The sequence below is a fragment of the Aphelocoma coerulescens genome, chromosome 1, assembly GCF_041296385.1.
Source record: "Aphelocoma coerulescens isolate FSJ_1873_10779 chromosome 1, UR_Acoe_1.0, whole genome shotgun sequence".
Taxonomy (NCBI): domain Eukaryota; kingdom Metazoa; phylum Chordata; class Aves; order Passeriformes; family Corvidae; genus Aphelocoma; species Aphelocoma coerulescens.
In genome coordinates, this window is record NC_091013.1 from 104,746,779 (window position 1) to 104,763,997 (window position 17,219).

Sequence of the window (17,219 nt, forward strand, 5' to 3'; positions counted from 1 at the left end):
CTAATTCTTATTTAATTATCTCCTTTAGAGCAGTGAGCTGTCTTGTAAAAACTTCTTTTCCTGCTGCTTAATCATGCATATGAATAAGTGAACTTTCATGAATACGATCCTTGTTGCAGGTTGTCTTGAGATTTGAAAATAAATCATGTAAATTGTGATTTTGTTCTTATATTAGGAAAAGATTTCTGCTCTCAAAAAACAAGCCAATCATATTGTCCAACAAGCACAAAGAGAACAAGATCATTTTGTAAAAGAGAAAAACAACTTAATAATGATGCTGCAAAGGGTAAGTATTTTTTGTCTTTCAAGCATTTTTAGCACACAATAAAAGAGCATTTCATAGAATAAAAGTATGTAGCGCACAAGAGCATCAGGTGTGCAGAAGCTAGCAAGTTGGTAATCATGTGACAGACATTCACCTTTAAAAGAAAAAAACCCAATCTTTTGCAGTTAATCAGCAGGTTTCTTAAGAGAAAACACTGCTGGCATTTGATAATTAGGAGTGTTTTAGAGGTGCCCCCTCTCCCGAGGACTCAAGCAGAGGCACCCACCCACGTGCTGAAGCTGGAAGCCTGTGCTCCCTGTGTGGCTACCAGAACAGTGCACAGAGTGCTCAGATTTCTGGCTTGCAATAGCCCCTGCAAGGCCATGAGATGACTTCACATCAGCTAACATCTGGTTAGTAAGAAGCTGGTGAGAACCCTTCACGTCTGTTTTATGTTTTACTTTTAATCATGAGAGAAATCAGGTTTTGTTCACTAAGCAGAGTCATCATTTTCAAAACGCTGAAGGAGCACTTATGTGGTTTGGCTGTGGTTGTTAAATAAAGTCTTTCATTTGCTTTTTGTTCTGTATCTCCATGTTTTTGTTCAGTTCGGTTCTCAATGGATGAAGCTGAAGCTCTGCTGTGTGGTTTCTGCTTTCCCTCCCAGTGTTTTTCTTCACATAGTTAAGGAAATGGCTAACATTTATTTTCACTGTGTGGCTATTTAATATAAAATGTCTGGTTTTGACAGGAAAAAGAAAATCTCTGTAATCTGGAAAAGAAATATTCCACACTTTCTGGAGGAAAGGGATTTCCTGTCAGTCCCAATAGTCTGAAAGAGGTAAAGAGTTTCTCTGCTTTTGACTTTACCATAACTAACTTTTAATAATGCTTCATACAAAAGCACTTTAGTATTTTGTATTTAGTGAAGTCCTAGTCATCAAGTCTTTACAAAGTAATTTCATACAATTTTTTTAACTTATTCATAGAAGTCTAAATTCATTAGTGAGCAGAAATAGCTTCTCTTGACATTCTTCCAAATGTAACTGGTATCACTTTAATCTCTTGCTGTGGAGAAATGATTGTTTTTATGTGTGTAGAGTGTGTGTATATGTCTAATTTTCTCAAAATAGACAATTAAACCTCATTGAAGTGAAGAAGAATGAGATCTGGGAATAACTGTTCAAGTACAAATATAGTTTGGCCTTATTTTTGCACTGTAGATTTTATCATTGCCTCCCCTCCCTTATTCTAAGGCTCTTTGCTAAAGCATGACAAATGTACATTTTGTTCTTTTTAAAAAGTATTGATTTGAAGACTTCAAGCTATTGTGGTTCTAAGATACGTATTGAGCTATTTATTTAACTTTTTTGAATATTTAGAGTAAGCAATAAATCTATGCATCTATGGCTGCTTCATTAACTTCTGCTTAAGAATTCTGACTGGACTTGCTGGATCTGCTTGTATTGAAGCCCTGAGCAAGGTCTGCCACATCTAATGATGTAGCTCTCACTCTGGGAAGTTGGGCTCTCAAAGTCTAAAGCAATGACATATCCTTTCAGCACCTGGGAATTGGGATCTTGCTTATCTGATCTCCAAGTTCCTGGTGTGCAGTTTTACATGCCCCTGGAATTAAGCACCCTTCCTCACTTGCTTAGACTTTCAGTGTCAAGGTTCTGACCTGGACATCTGACCTCCCACCAGGACATCTGGCAAGTCTAAGCTTCATTATTTTTCCTTTTGAGATGCATCTGAGCATTCTCTCACTAGAGAATGGGTGCTATCTGGTTGGTTTTTTTCACATACACATAATGGCTTGTTTACTTACATATTTCAAAATGCAACTACATTGAGTGAGGCTACACTCTTTTTAATGAAATGCATTATTCAGTAGTGTCATTCCCATCACTGCAGTGAAGTCAGTTAGGACTTACTCCAAGGCAAATAAGAGGAGGAACGGCAAGGGTTATCTGTTTCATCCCTAGTGTTTCCACAGGCTCTGTCCTACAAAAGAAATGCCTTTGCCAAATGTTGTGTTTGTCTCGGCCCAGTTTAATTCTTTTCTGGCTGTCCTGGCACCTTTGAAAATCAGGCACCAAATGGCAAACAGGCTTATAGAGACTGCTGGCACAGCAGTTCATTTCACCATAGGATTGCTCATGCATCAGTCGAGTCTCTGGTCCAGTGTTTGCCAGCCCTCTTCGCCAAAGCACACATTTGTAACCCTCTTCCATTCATTGTGAGCTGACTCACTGCCTGCAAGAGAGTAACGCTGCCTCACACAAAGAGGGAGGATACTTATCCCAGTAATAAGCGAGGAAAATCAATGCTGTTTAAAAGTTCAGCATTGACAAAATGACTTGGATGACTAATCTGACTTGAAACCACTTATTTAATTGAATGTAATAGGGGCCTGAACTAGCACACAGCACAGTCGTTTGTTCTTTCCTTGGTTTTTTATCCCCATGGTGAATCCTCACTGGTGTGAGTCAGAACTGAATGTTTTTCATATAATGGCCAAAGTGTTTATATCTTCAAAATGACATAATGTTGCATTATAGACTTGCTGAGTTTTGCTTACTGATAAACTGCCACTACAAGATGATTAAGCAAGTTTTGTTAATTCATACTGGACTCTATTTTACTGTAGTGTTGTCACATGTTTTGAGAGATAAACTTTAGTATCTTAGCCAGTTTCCTCAATTAATGGGTCATCAAATAATATAAGAGTTAAGATTTACCTCCCATTTGTAGAGTGCTTTGTTCACTCTGTATGTATGATACAGAATTTTCCACAATTGTCTTATCTGCTTGAAATAACTGATATCATACATTGGCAATTATGCCAATAGATCGTAATGTTGGTATTCCTTTTCAAATTGTCTTCTATGATCATTACTATATTTAGGCATTTCTAAAAAGAAGAAATACTAATAGCAGTCTGGCTTCTCTTTCAGAATTGCTGAAGTATACACATTGGTATGTCACTATGTTGGTGCAGTACTAGAAACACTGCCCTTGCCACTGTCAGTGTAAAAACAGCTTAACATCTCGATTTAAAAATAAACATATTTCTAGCTCATCTTTATGACATTGCTTCAACAGTGATTTATTCTTCCTTTTGCATACCCTTGTTTTCTATGGATTATGACATTTGACTTTGTCCAGTGTGGTATCCTATGCACAATGGATTAGAATCCATATTTTACTTTTTAAAAAACATTTGTCCATTTAACACCGAAATACATGCAATAACTATATTGTGCCATTATATCTTAAATCTGGTTGCATAAATCTTCTTGCAGGCAGAAGCACACCGATGTTCCTGCCATTTCTCAGTCCATGACCTTCTGTATGACTGGTTAATTTAAAAAAAAAGGAAGCAAATTGTAATGGCTGCAGGGCTAACACTAACAGCATCTTAGCTGGGTCTTCTGGTAATATATAAAAGCTAGAAGTGTCTTCCAGATGACGCAAATGGGAGATTTGTTTGTGTAATTTATGGCAATGGCTTGTCTTTATAAAAGTTCTTCCCAGTTCTGTTACTCATTTGATTTACTCAAATTAGCTTAATAGTTAGGCAAGAAACAAATCAGGTTATTTAATCAGAGACAAAAAGCAAATTAAGATATAAAGATAAGATTTATTCTTCCTTTTCACCCAATCTGCTTTCCTGAGAAAGAGCTACATAATTTCTAAAGGGTGTTTGCATTTTAGTAAAATCTTTTGGACACTTAATGTACATTTCCATTTTGATTACACAAATGTTTTTGGAATTTAATTAAGAACAGTTTTCAAAATCCAGGTATTTAACATTCGAAAATCTTGATGCTAGTTTTATTTTATTTATGATTAAGTATTTCAATGATAACAAATATTTGGCTGAATCACTCTAAACTAACTTTCATTGTACTGGATACATTAATACTCTTGCACGTCTTTTGGCTTTTGCTCCTTTTAACTTCTGAATTCCTCCTTTTAGGGCTATATCAGTGTAAGTGAAATTAGTGAGCTGTATGGCAATTCCACGAATATATCCCCTTCCACTCAGACCCCCTCAGATGTTGAAGCAGTTGCCACTGAGCCTTCCACGGCTGTGCTGACGAGCCAGCCCCAAAATAAAGAGGTTTGTTTGAGAGACATTTCCCTTTGTTTGCATTGTTCTTTCATGGCTGCCTTTTTATTTTCTTCATTTTTTATTTTTCGGTAATTCAACATGTAACAAACTGACCCTAAAGCAAACTGCTCTCTGCCAGTTACCAAGTCAGATAACAGATTTAATAGTAAAGCTGAAGGACTGCTCTAGCTGTAAAGTGTCTTTGATGAGGTAGATGGGACTCAGAAGGCAAAAAAACCTGAATTCTTATGACCCAAGCAGCACTAAGTGACAATCTTTGCCTGCCAAACCCTATAATGTAATGCACCTTTGGGAAACAGTCTGCAAGACAAGCTTATGACAACTTGATTAGTGGCATCCAGGTGTTCATTTTGTGTGTTTTGTAGCTTCTTCCTCCCCCCCCACCCCCCATGTAAAGTGGTAGAAGTATATCTTGAATAGTTATGGGAGATGAATAGCTTCTACCCATCTTAGCTGTTCCATGGAGTCTGTCCAGTCTGTCTTCTAGCTTACTTTCTTTTCCTCACTCCTTTGAATATTTTTGCCTTTGTAATGACTAGAGAAAATTTTGAATAAATCTCCTTTTAAAGGAACAGAATAACCTTATAATTGTAAAGCCACGTACCTTTGCATTGCAATAAGGCTGAAACTGGTTTAGCATTTGGTATTTGTGTGCTGCTTCTGATAGCTCAATATGCCTTGAGAGTTGCAATAGAGCACACCTCCTTTCCTGCTAAACACTCCAACAAACACAGTGCTAAAACTGCAGCTTGTATGTGCCGTATCTTTTGAGAAATTCCAAAAAGAAAACACTGTGTGTAATTTCTCTTTTTTCTATAAAGCTAAGATCACCTCTCTGTTCTGGATTTGTGTTTCCTCACTCTCTTTCTCCTCGCTCTATTGCTCAACTTCCATCAGTCCATTGGCCTGAGGTCATGGCTACTCATGTAGATCCTATTCCTTTATCTGATACACCTCCACCTCTGCCAGCTAAGAAACACCGCAGGCAACAACAGGTAACAGATTCAAAGCTGGTAACTTGGGATTATTTTGTTTTGTTTGCTTTTGTTATGGTGGCCACAAAGTTGATATATGTGTGAGAACTTAGAGTGATAGACTGTAAGTTGATTGTGCTTGCAGAGTGTTGCACTTAAAGGCACTGCTCATTTAAAAATCAACATGCTGTATTATAGAATGTTACTGAACAAAAATTCACCTTATATTAATAATACAGTGGCAAATATTAATATTCAGGAGCCCTTGTAACTGTCAGAGGCCCTGCAGCAATAATGTATGTGTGAACTCCTAAATTAAGTTTTCATATACATTTGAACAATGGCTTTTAAAAGCTGTATGGTTTTAAGCCACCAATTCATTAGAATAACTTCTAGGGGAAAGTTTTCCTTTGTAATTGGGTTCCACTTGTACACTAGACTTGAATTTTTAACACCAAAGAAAAGGTACAGGGACATGTACATAAAATGTGCACATGAATTTAATGCATTTTTTTTAATCACTTTAATGTGATGGAAAGCACTGTGAAGCAGGAGGTGCTCTGTATGTTAGATTTTGTTCTTTCCAGACTATCATCTTCAGTATTTTCCATATAGAGTATAACTGAGCAAGTGCATCAATTCATGTTGTCAAAACTGTAACGAATTCCCCGTGAAGCATTTCAGAAATCTGGAGGAGCGTAAGAAGCAGCACAGGGAGTGCACGTACCTGAGCGACACTTTACCCCGCAAGAAAACGGCCCCGTCTGTGTCTCCCCACTTCAACAGCGCTACGCTGGGACGCAACATCGCAAACAAAGTACGTGGCTGCTGCTATTCACAGCCTTCCAGCCTCTGCAGGAAATCCTGTGCTGTGTTAGAGGGAAGGCTGGGTAGCACCCTAAGCATTATGTAACCCCCCAAATTCACATATCAAGTTGACTTTGAACGGACTTCAGGTTTATTAACAAATAGGAATGTATATGAAACCTTCTGCGCTTCCAGCCGTTCTTCTGACCTCTGGAAATGCCATGCTGTAGTACACTAATCATAAATGCACGATTTCTGTCTCAAGGATTGTATTTTCAGGCTGGTTTAAATTGATTCTAGAGACACAACTTGTTTTCTTTCCTGCTGAAGGCCTCTAAATGGTAGAGATAAAGTTATGTATGAAGTGAAAATACTCTTTATTTGTGACATGGTAAATCAACATACAGCAGGAAGGTGGAGGTACTACTCTGAAAACATTTTGGCCTAATAGAGACAGTACACAATGGAAATATCCATGGCTGATTGATATGACATGACATTAATATCCATGACAAAGCACATTACTTTGCCATTGCTGATAAAATAAGTCTTGAAATACAGTTTTAAGCACGTATTTACAAAATTTCCTGCAGGGACATTTACCATTAGGACAGAGCAACAGCTGTGGCAGCGTACTTCCTCACTGCCTGGCAACCATGACCAAAGACTCAGAGTCGAGAAGGATGCACAAAGGTAAGACCTTTTCATTGTTTCATTTCTGTTTAAAATAAGTGTTCAATTCTTCATAAATAAGCCTGAAACAGACCTGTAAAATAAAAGTTTACTTCTTGGTAACAAAAGCAACCTCTAAATATAATTGATTTTTTTGATATTGGCAAAATAAGATGTTAATACTAGGATGTAGGTGCATGTGTGGTTTTGAAGTACATGGTCACCAAATATAATCCAATACACAAGAAAAGTATATTGAAAGTACACATTATGTTAACTGGGTAATTTCTGTGAGTGATTTTGAAGCAATATATTACATGTTCTTTCTTTTTTTCCTTCCCTTTTTTTATGTTGGGATTTAAAAATTGTTTTTCACAGGCACATGTTTTTGCTTGGATAAATTCCCCAGAGAAAGATAACTTTAAGAAGCTGTGACTGTGGTATTATTGGTCTTAAATATTTGGGCTACAAAACAGGACAGAAGAGAGCTGTTCTGTTGTGGATAGATGGCTGTGTTTTTTAATAGGGATACAGCAATTGCGGATCCAAAAGCAAGCTACACCTCTGAAACATGATCTTGTAGGCTATGGGATTCTGTGTCTGTTGTTTGTTGACTTGAGTCAATACACCTATTTTCTGCCTTAATGAGATGTATTATTGATAAGTGTCCCATCTTCAAAAGGAAGCACTCCTCAGTGCCATCTGTCAGTTTATGTTCTTTCCAGCATCTGCATCACCATTATCAATATCAGTGCAAGAGGTCCTTGTGTAGAACTGCACTAACTGAGCCTGAGCTGAGCTAGATCCACCCCGTTGTTACAGGACTTGTCAGAGCTTGCAGCTATTAAAGGTCAGAACGATGACTGATGTCAGTCATATGCACCAAGATGACTCAATGCAGGGTTGGAACAAGCAAGCTGAGAAAGGATCGTGACTTACTACAGCCCCTTTATAGAGCTGATCCAGTTGTGATTTGTTGGTTTTGAGCTGTAGTTATGCAGCAGGCCTTACACAAGTCTGCAGTGTTGTAGCTAACTTACCTTTACGTATTTCAGGTACAATACAAAAGGAGCTTCATGCTGAGCTTGGAAAGCGTCCTTGATGTAATGAGTGTGCAAAGGTGGAATAGCTTGCAATTACATTCAGACTCACCACTGTGATGTTATTTCTGTCTGAAAATCAATAGGGATGTTTTAGCTAAACTTTGACAAGAGATCAAGTATTTAAAATTGGAAATATTTCTGTAAAATGGTTGCAAAGAGTGTTCGCGTGTGACCTAAAACACAACTTTAAAGTGTTACCAAACCTAACACAGGCAAGGGTTTTAAAAGTAAATCACTTTTAATGTTAAATTTTTTGTCACGGTGAAATTAAGACAGTCTAAGAGTAGATTTCTTGTCTTAAGAGTGAGAAAGAGAGAAACCTCACAAATCAAAATCGAATTATGGCATGACAAAGAGAGGCAGGGGAGAATGAGCAAGATGTATTCATTGGGGCAGCTGGCATAGCACTTTTCATATGCCGTTGAGGAATCATGTGCTATACTGCTCATCATACTAGTTGGCTGTTATTTTTTGAAAGATCAACAGTTTGAATGGAAATAGAAAATTATGAAGAGAGCCTTAAGGGATTAATTTGTACTGGGAAAGAGGACAGTTCTAGATGTCCTCTTCTGAAACATCAGCTTTGCCAAAGGGAAACAATGCTGCTGACAGGTGCTTTATTTGAACTGTCACAGGATTTTCAAAGAGTCGTTAACAGGAAGGATCTAGGAACACAAGGATCGTTTGTGGCCTCTCTTAGTACTTACTAAAGGGTTTATTCCCTTTCTGTTCAACCTCAAGCTCCTTGAATTTATTGCTGTTGGAGGAACTTGAAGAGTATAACTGCTTTTGCACTGAAGTGCCATGTTTCTAGGTTGGGGAAAGCTCCTTTGTCTGGGTAATACACCACAAAAGTGTTTGCAGGGCTCTTTCTGCACTGCAGTGCAGAACTCAGCAAGGACAGGAATATGCAAGCCAGGTGGCTGGAGCCAGATCCCAGAGCATTTCTATCCAGCTATACAGAAGGGCTAGAAAAAACAGTCTTCAAGCACCTTTCATTCAGCCTCACGGGTAAAGCCTTAATAAATGTCATGGTTTGAGCAGGGAAGGGACTGAGTTTAACTTGGTGGGATTTCTGGTTTCCCCTCACACTTCACACCCATGCTCAGCACACAGAGGGAAAACAAACTTTCTTCAAAGTCAAAAGTAAAGAAAATGCATTTCTGTGGAACAGTGAGATTTGGGTCATGTTTTGAACAGGATGTACTGCTTCAAAGCACCACACAAGACCACTGAAATGGAATATCAGTGTCCATTAAAATTCTGAAATCTTACTTGTCTTCCACTAAAATCAACAGGACTTGAGACTGAGTAACTAAGATTAATTTCAGCAGACATCTTTAAATACACCTTTGAAAACCAAGCCAAATGTCATGTCAATGAATGTCCTTGGAGATGTTTTTTTATTCCATCACCAATGATAAATGTTTATTTTATAATAAATACAGATAATTTATAAAAACATTCTTGAGGTAGATCAGGTTTGCCTTTTCAGACTAAGTTAATATTTTTCAGAAGATTTATTAACAAATCAGTGGAACTCCATAAATGTATAGAGTCTGATTATACTGATAAATACGAGCTCTCTAATCTTCCTGCTCCAAAAGTTAGTTGTTCACCTAAAAAAGGTGATGAATAGATAAAAAGTGTTCTCTACCTATCATGTGTAGTGAGTCAGCTCTTGCTTTCCCTGCGTTTCTTTCCCCACTTGACAGGTTTTTCACTCCGTCAGTTTTCTGTGGTCAAGGTGATCTATTGCAAACAACATGGGCATCTTGGCTTCCTGACACCTTGGGCATAGGGCTGCACCCAGTGCACTGGAACTGGGCTCAGTGGTGAGCCAGGGTCTCACATGATAAATGCCACTTCATCCACTCAGTCTGGAGTCCTGGCTATCAAGCAGTGACCCACAAACTGCTGTCCAAAGAGGATGATGTGCTCCAGAGGTCCTATTAGTAGGACCTGTGCTCCTTCAGGCTTGACAGCATTGAGCAAAGTTCTAGACCAGATGTTCTGGTGTGTGCATATAGATCTGAAAACAAGTCTATTCAATGCTGGCTGGAGGCAGTAGCAGCTCAGCTGGTTTAAAGATATTATCTGAGTGTTATCACTACACTAGTCATGGTCTGAATTGAGTTTTCTCCAATATGCTTTCTCCAGTTTTTCTTATTTCAGTCCAAGAAGGTAAATGTAAAAGTCTGAGCTGAAAAAAAAGCAAAGTTAAAAGTGAAATCAGGAAATTAAGAGCAGCAACTTGGGTTTGAACATGGATTTCAATCTCATTTGCTTTATGAAGAAACAAGTAATATATATGAATGAATTTTAGGCTGGATGAAGTAGTAAATATTTTCATAGGTTTTTAATTATTAAATAGTCTGTATTCCAGGATTATCAAGCGGTGTTCAGTCAGTCATCTGAGTTCAATAATTGTTATGGAAAGAAACAGTCACTGTCAGTAATCATAGCCTGAGTTAAGAGCAACTTAAATGTTTTAGAGGACACATATCTGTTTTAAATCATTAGTGGAAAAAGGTATTTCTTAGCAGCCATTCATGAGGTATTTTCGAAGGACTGTATTTATAAATTCACCTGCTGTGTACATGCCTTTGTACCCAAACCATATGCAAAAACAGAATGAAGAAGCTGCTATTTGGTACAATCTTGAGACCTCACCCTGCGCAGGTGGAGGCTTGGGGCTCACAGCGAGTTCTGGGTGCCAGAAGCTTGCACAAGGATAGGCAGGAGCAAGGAGGGTTAGCTAATGCAGTCCCATGGACTGCAGGATGGACTCCAGAAGGGAAGAAGGAATGGTTAGCTGGGAATTAAGGTGTAGGACCAGACACAGCACTGGGAACAAAGCTGTTGGGACAGAGAAGTTAGGTACCGGCGAGATGATTATTTCTGTCCTTTCTAAGCTTTGTATAAAAAAAACCAGTATACTGCAAGCAAGGGATATTTGTTCAAACAATTTAGAAACTTTGCAGAGCAGTCTGCCTTTTTTGTTTGTTTTTCACTCTTTTTCTTGTCAAACTCAGGAAAAACCAGAAAAGGTATGAAAACATCCCTTTCCCTGGCTGTATCTCTCATGTGATGTTTTTCCAAAAGTACCAGTTGAATCAGCACTGTCAAGTAGCTCCCAGACTCTTGAAAAACTTTTAAGTAATGGTTAAATAATGATAGCACTTCAAAAATACTTTTTTTCCTGCTGTCAAATAACCTGTCACAACAAAACTTCTGACTTATGCTGAGATCTGCAGAGCTGTGGCTTTGCACAGGCCTAATTTTTTGCTTCTTTGCTCATAGCCACACAAGTAGAGCAGAAAATTTAGAAGTCTTTGCAGATCTGTGGGTGACAATGACAAGGTAGACAGACTTCGGCTTCCTACTTTGGCATGTTTCCATACAACAAATGTATCTTGACATGTTAATGTCAATCTTTAAAAAAGAAAAAAAAAAAAAGAGAGAGAAAGAAGAAAGAATAGGAATAAAAGAAAAGTGTAATGGGATCATTTTCATAAAGTCCTATTGGGTTTTTTACATACTTGACAGTGCCACTTTTAATAACAGCTTTCACTTTTAGTTCTACCCTCACCATAATTTTGTGGTGGTATACCTGGCTTTTGTGATTCTGCAGTAACTCCTTTGGAATGTTTTTCTTTGATGACATGGCTTTATGGATAATTGCAATATTTTTCTCAACACTATGGCTGTTAACATTGTTAAGTTAATGGGTTTGCTGCAGAGCAGTGGAGGTCTGTAAAATCAATGCAACAACAAACATTTTAGCTCCTGTATCAGCTTAGACTTGACTGATACTAATCTTGGCTTGTAGGAAAATTTTAATTAAGTGCTGGATCTTACAAGGAGTCTAATATTTTTAAGTGCATGTTGTGTAAATAGGCACCTGAGCAGTTAAAAATTCCTTGAACAACAGATGGTGCCTGCCCAATGTGTAGGTGTGGCTGTGATGGAGGCAGGTTGGTTGTGAAGCCTGGTGGTGTTGGTACACAGCTGATCCTGAGCTTTGAGCTGCCTGTTGAAGATAAAAGGAGAACACTGAATTATGCTTTGTTTCCATGAACGCATCTCATTTTGCAACCTAACAAATGTTGATTTCTTGCAGTGTTTAGTTACATTTGCATGATTGCATAAATTTAACGGATAAATGTTTTCCTCAAAAATGTGTTCTTTATCTTAGGGGATAGAGCATTTGTAGCACTGCTATGCTGCTCTATGCCTTTTAGATGGGTTTATTTTTCAGTGAAATATAAAATATGGAATTAAGATTTCTGAGTAGGCAAGGATTTGTAGAGGGCTCAACAGAAAAACATGCATTTGAATAAAGTTTTTCAGTAATTAATTTTTTTCTCTCTTTCCCTAATGAATCACTGATTACCATTTCACAGAAGCAATTAGTCATTCCAAAGGTTCGAGTATGAAAGGTAATTGCTTATCTGCAATAACAGAAGCATTTGTCAAAATAAGAGGGAAAAAAGCAAACTGCACATGAATCAGTAACACCTGTGTTTTGTGATGCTATTATTTATGACTACTGAGGTGTCTTTGTGTCCCTTTTGTCTCTTTTACTAATCGATGCAATTGAACTTTTATTGAAATTTAGTGTTCTTTTAAATGGCAAATGAGTCCTATTAGTTCCTTAGAAACCAGCTTTAACTATCTCCAAGAAAGTTTTGTATGGTACAGAAGGAAGTGAGGAGGAAACTAACTTGGAAATGCTTGTAGGGCACAGTTTTCTTTAATGACATGCTTTAATCATTCAGCTGCAGACACACTTTCCAGATAACTGCAATTGTTGGCTCTCTGAACTGGGACTCTCCCAGCTCTGGCATGGCAAAAAATACCAGAGAGTAACCTTGTATGTACAGATAGAGAATGAGAATAAGGCAGAAAAATATTTGCACTTTAAGCATGTTTTCCTCACATTGGTGTCTTAATGGTGTCTAGTAAAAACTTTTATCTGGACCTTGCTGCATTTGTACATTTGTCTGCACTTTTCCTGTGTCTGTTTATCTTAAATATGTGGAATGTCAGTTGCTGCCTTCCTGTAAGAATGTGAGGTTTTCATGTAGTCTATCAGTGCTTCCTAATCTCCAGCTCTGCCAGCAGCTCAGAATTTGGGTCAGGAATGTGCAGAGAATATTATAAACCTGACTGAGTATCAGAAATGTGAGAAAGTCTCACTTCTTGCATTCATTGAAGGGAAAGATGAGCAGTGCCAGTTGCATTTGTAATCACATAGATTGAAAAACCCTTAAAAGGGCACTGTAAAATACTTCAGCAGTTAAAGTGACAATTGTCATTTATACTCTCCTCTTCATCAGGCAAGTTCAACATCCTCTCTCTAAGTCTGCATTACTTTCAAAGTGCAATGGAGACATAGGGTAAAAATAATTGTGAAGAGACATTTTCAAAGGACACAAAGCCAAACAAAGTTCCTTGTGTTCAAGAAGGATGACTTCAGAAAAAAAAGTTTTTGTGAAAATATAGCAGCAGAGCCTTTAAATGAATCTTATTTTTCTTCAAGATCATTGAACTATAAGGATCTGCTTCAATTCTATAGGGTGAACTGCAGTTTCAAAACTCCAGTAAAGTACCTCTACACCAGTAACTATGATTCTATAACAAGCAGTCAGTATTATTTCAGCTGAAACTAAGAGTCCAATTGTAGTTACCAGAAGGCAAAGTTTTCCCAAACAGACAAAAAAAAATCCATATTCAATAAAGTCCACCAGACAAGTACTCAAGAATATTCAATATCAGGACTTTTTTCCTTTTTCTCTAATTAGTCAGTGTCATTTCTTCTAAATCTCTGAATTTAACTGCACTACTTTCCAAATTAGGCCTAAGTTTAATCTAAAAATGTAAATTTCATTTGTTCAAATTAGATTTTCATAATACACATACAAGAACATAGATTGAAAAGTCAGCTATACTAATATGCATATATTTGAATCCATCATAGATAAAACAGGTATTTAAAGCTTTTATTTCAGTGTGACTAACTTGTAAATTAACTGCAATACTGTAGTAACTTGTTCACAGCGCAGTAAAGACTGAGGTGATGTTCAAAACACTTGTGCAGCTAACAAGTTATGCTCCTGTCACATAATTTTTGTGTAAAATCAATGTTTCCTCTGTACTTTATAGGGTATAACCATCAGCGCATCTGTGAAAACCAAAGGCAGAAGTCTCCAGAATTCTACAGCAGAACAGCATCGGAATCCAATGTGTATTTGAACAGTTTCCATTACCCAGATCGCAGTTACAAGGACCATGCCTTTGATACATTAAGCTTAGACAGTTCTGACAGTATGGAGACGAGCATATCAGCGTGCTCACCAGATAACATTTCCAGGTAAATCTTCTTTCCTTTTGATCCTGCAGTGGTCATAGGGGCATAATGAAAAAAGAGAATATGTACATGTACATGTTGACACTGCGATAGTGTGAATGCTGCTGATCGGTTAAGAAAATGTAAGATCATTCAACAGGCATCATATTTGTGTAGCTTCTCATAATCAGGTTTAACTACTTCTCACCTATTTTTTGAAAGATGGAAAATAAAAATATAGAGAAGTTAAGTGATAATGCTGAAGTCTACAGAGCAGTCAGTGCTTCCTCTCCTGGTCATTACAGGGAAGGAATTTCCTCTGATAGGAAATTTCTCAAGGACATCTGCCATTGATGACGTACCCTTGTTCCACAAGTCCATCATGTTAACCAGCTAGATGCTTAAGCTGAAACCGGCTTCCTCCAACAGTCTTTTTTCCCTTTCCTCTCCCTTTTCTGGGTCAGTAAAAATGAAGAGATGACACTGAAAGGCTTGTTTTTCCCATCCTCAGAGGCTGTCAGCTCAGACACCATTTCTCAGATGAAAGAAATTTCCATGATCTGTGTTAAAAGTCCAGATGAGTCTCAAAATTGTGTGCAAACAATTTTCTCGTGACAGTCTGGTTTTTTTTCTGACATTATGGTAGTGCTTTCATTCCTGCTCACAGTCCAGCCCCAGCAGTTTCAGAAGCATAAACAGAGGCTGATAATTAAGTACAGATTTGTCGCAGCACTATGAATCCCTTGTGAATACAAGGCCAACTTTTTTGGCTAGCATGCTGTGTTTAACTTAGCATCTGTTTGCTGGGGCAGGGAAGCCCCCTGATTTCCCCTTTTAGTCATTATCACTGTTAAGAGTTTCACAAAATACCAGTGGCAGTCATTCTGCTGGCTGGTTTGTTTGGGCTTTTTTGCATTGGTTGTTTTTGCTTTTTTTAAAGGAAAAACATTAGGACTGGGGTTTTGAGGATTTCTGTTTTAAAGGGATAGTCAGCAAGTTTCTGATAGCTGGAGACAGGCTGGGAACTAACTCTGTGCATTGATCTAATGTGCCAATGATGTGAAACCTTTCTCTCTCTGCCTTCCTGCTCTGACCATTTGAAGGACCATTTTGGTGTGTGTCTGAGCTACCTCGGGCCATCTTCTAAGTCCCGTCTCCAGCCCAGGACTGGGAAGCCGCAACAGCTGTTGAATTTCACTGGTGCTGTTTGCTCTTGTGCTTCCCTCTGACTCTTGCAGCCAATGCCAGAAGGAAAACAAAAGCAACACAAACAAACAAATAGCCCAAATCAATACAAAAAACAGAAAAGGACCCTTTACAACAGGTCTTTCTGCTTCTCACAAGGCAAACTTTGGTGGAAGAAGAAAAGCGTGTAAGCTGATTTTGTTGATAAAATCTGAAAGACAGGCAGTTATTTTTCCTTGACAAAATTTCCCTTTAGCAAAATTAATTCAGGCTGTTATAGATGGTGTTTGAGAATATTTTCTAGCCATATCAGACTTTAAAGGAAAACAATGTATGATGCTTTGTTCTGACCTATTTAAAATGTATAAGTTATATTCTACCACGTTTAAGGTGAGAGAAACACTTTTTTTCTAGAAATGCTTAAAATATGGAAGAAACAGAACTGCTGTAGTCATTCACAACTCACCAAACATACCTCTTTTTTTGTTAGTGGCTACTGCACTGAATTGAATCAGAACACTATCAACTCTATTCTTAAACTATGTTGGACTGCAAAATATTTATTTAAATACCAACTATTCCTTTAATTAAGAAATAATGGGTTTTTTTGCAGTGCTAGCACTTCCAACGTTGCAAGAATAGAGGAGATGGAGAGACTTCTCAAACAAGCGCATGCTGAAAAGACTCGGCTTCTTGAGACCAGGGTAAGCATAATTTTGAATAACTAACAGTAGGCATGTTAGTTTGGATAATGTTCTCCTAAATGCAACATAGAACCCTACCCAGCTTATACCTAGTAAACACTTAAAAATTACCTCTTTCCCCTTGGCTTGACCTCACACTACAACCTTGAGCCCATATGCAATATCTGCTATCTCAAAGGGTGAGTTGATGGTAAAATCCCATCAGAAACTTGGTCAGCATTAGTTTGACACCTGCTGGGGGAGCTGCTTAAGAAGAACCTTCATTTCTATTTGCAATTCTTATTCTGAATTTCAGTCCACAGTGCTGGATATATATTTCTGCCTATTTAAGGGACAAAGAGGTATTTAGCCCTAGCTTAGAAATGACATTGCCAACTATAGTTTCACATATAATTGAAGTTCTGTGTGTGCTGTGGTATCTAGGAACGGGAGATGGAAGCTAAGAAACGAGCTCTGGAAGAAGAAAAACGCCGCAGAGAGCAACTGGAGAAAAGACTGGAGGAAGAAACAAGCCAGAGGCAAAAACTAATTGAAAAGGAAGTCAAAATACGTGAGAAACAAAGAGCACAGGTCAGATATGTGGATCTGAAGTGCTTTTGAAGTGCAAGGCTTCCCCTTCATATACAGAAAGGACTAAGTGTATTTCTGCCAATGGTAAACAGGACTGCTTTCAGCTGAACTAATGGATTTAGTATTTCTGAGGTGCAATTCTTTTGCTAGAAGTATGTTTGGGCTCTTGGAGCCAAGTATTCATTTGAAGTGAGATAACAGCATAGGTATCTATTTAGCATTTTATATATAAAGTATCAATATTAATCCTATAAAGTTTGTTACTGAATACAGGCAGAGCAAAATTTTTTGGCCAGAACAACAGAAATTTGTGAATGTGTTAATTTTATAAAGCATTGGTGTGGAGCTGGTGGTTTTGATTTGTTTAGTTTTTTCTTTTAATGCATAAAATACCTTGAAATGTGAATTATTACTTCCAAACATTTGACCAAAAAGGAAAAGACAGATAA

General features: G+C 37.8%; 1 protein-coding gene across 9 annotated transcripts in view; it reads left to right on the forward strand.

Annotated features, from left to right (window-relative positions):
• PHLDB2 (pleckstrin homology like domain family B member 2) overlaps window positions 1–17,219 on the forward strand; it is a 118,960-nt gene that overhangs the window by 94,442 nt on the left and 7,299 nt on the right. For 8 of the 9 annotated variants that reach the window (XM_069022836.1, XM_069022810.1, XM_069022827.1 and 5 more), the window contains 8 exons: window positions 176–286; window positions 1,017–1,106; window positions 4,248–4,391; window positions 6,054–6,194; window positions 6,778–6,877; window positions 14,128–14,335; window positions 16,110–16,200; window positions 16,624–16,770. In XM_069022836.1, the coding sequence (XP_068878937.1) occupies window positions 176–286; window positions 1,017–1,106; window positions 4,248–4,391; window positions 6,054–6,194; window positions 6,778–6,877; window positions 14,128–14,335; window positions 16,110–16,200; window positions 16,624–16,770 (1,032 nt within the window). The remainder of the gene's footprint in view (window positions 1–175; window positions 287–1,016; window positions 1,107–4,247; window positions 4,392–6,053; window positions 6,195–6,777; window positions 6,878–14,127; window positions 14,336–16,109; window positions 16,201–16,623; window positions 16,771–17,219) is intronic. The other variant, XM_069022871.1, reaches the window with a different exon arrangement.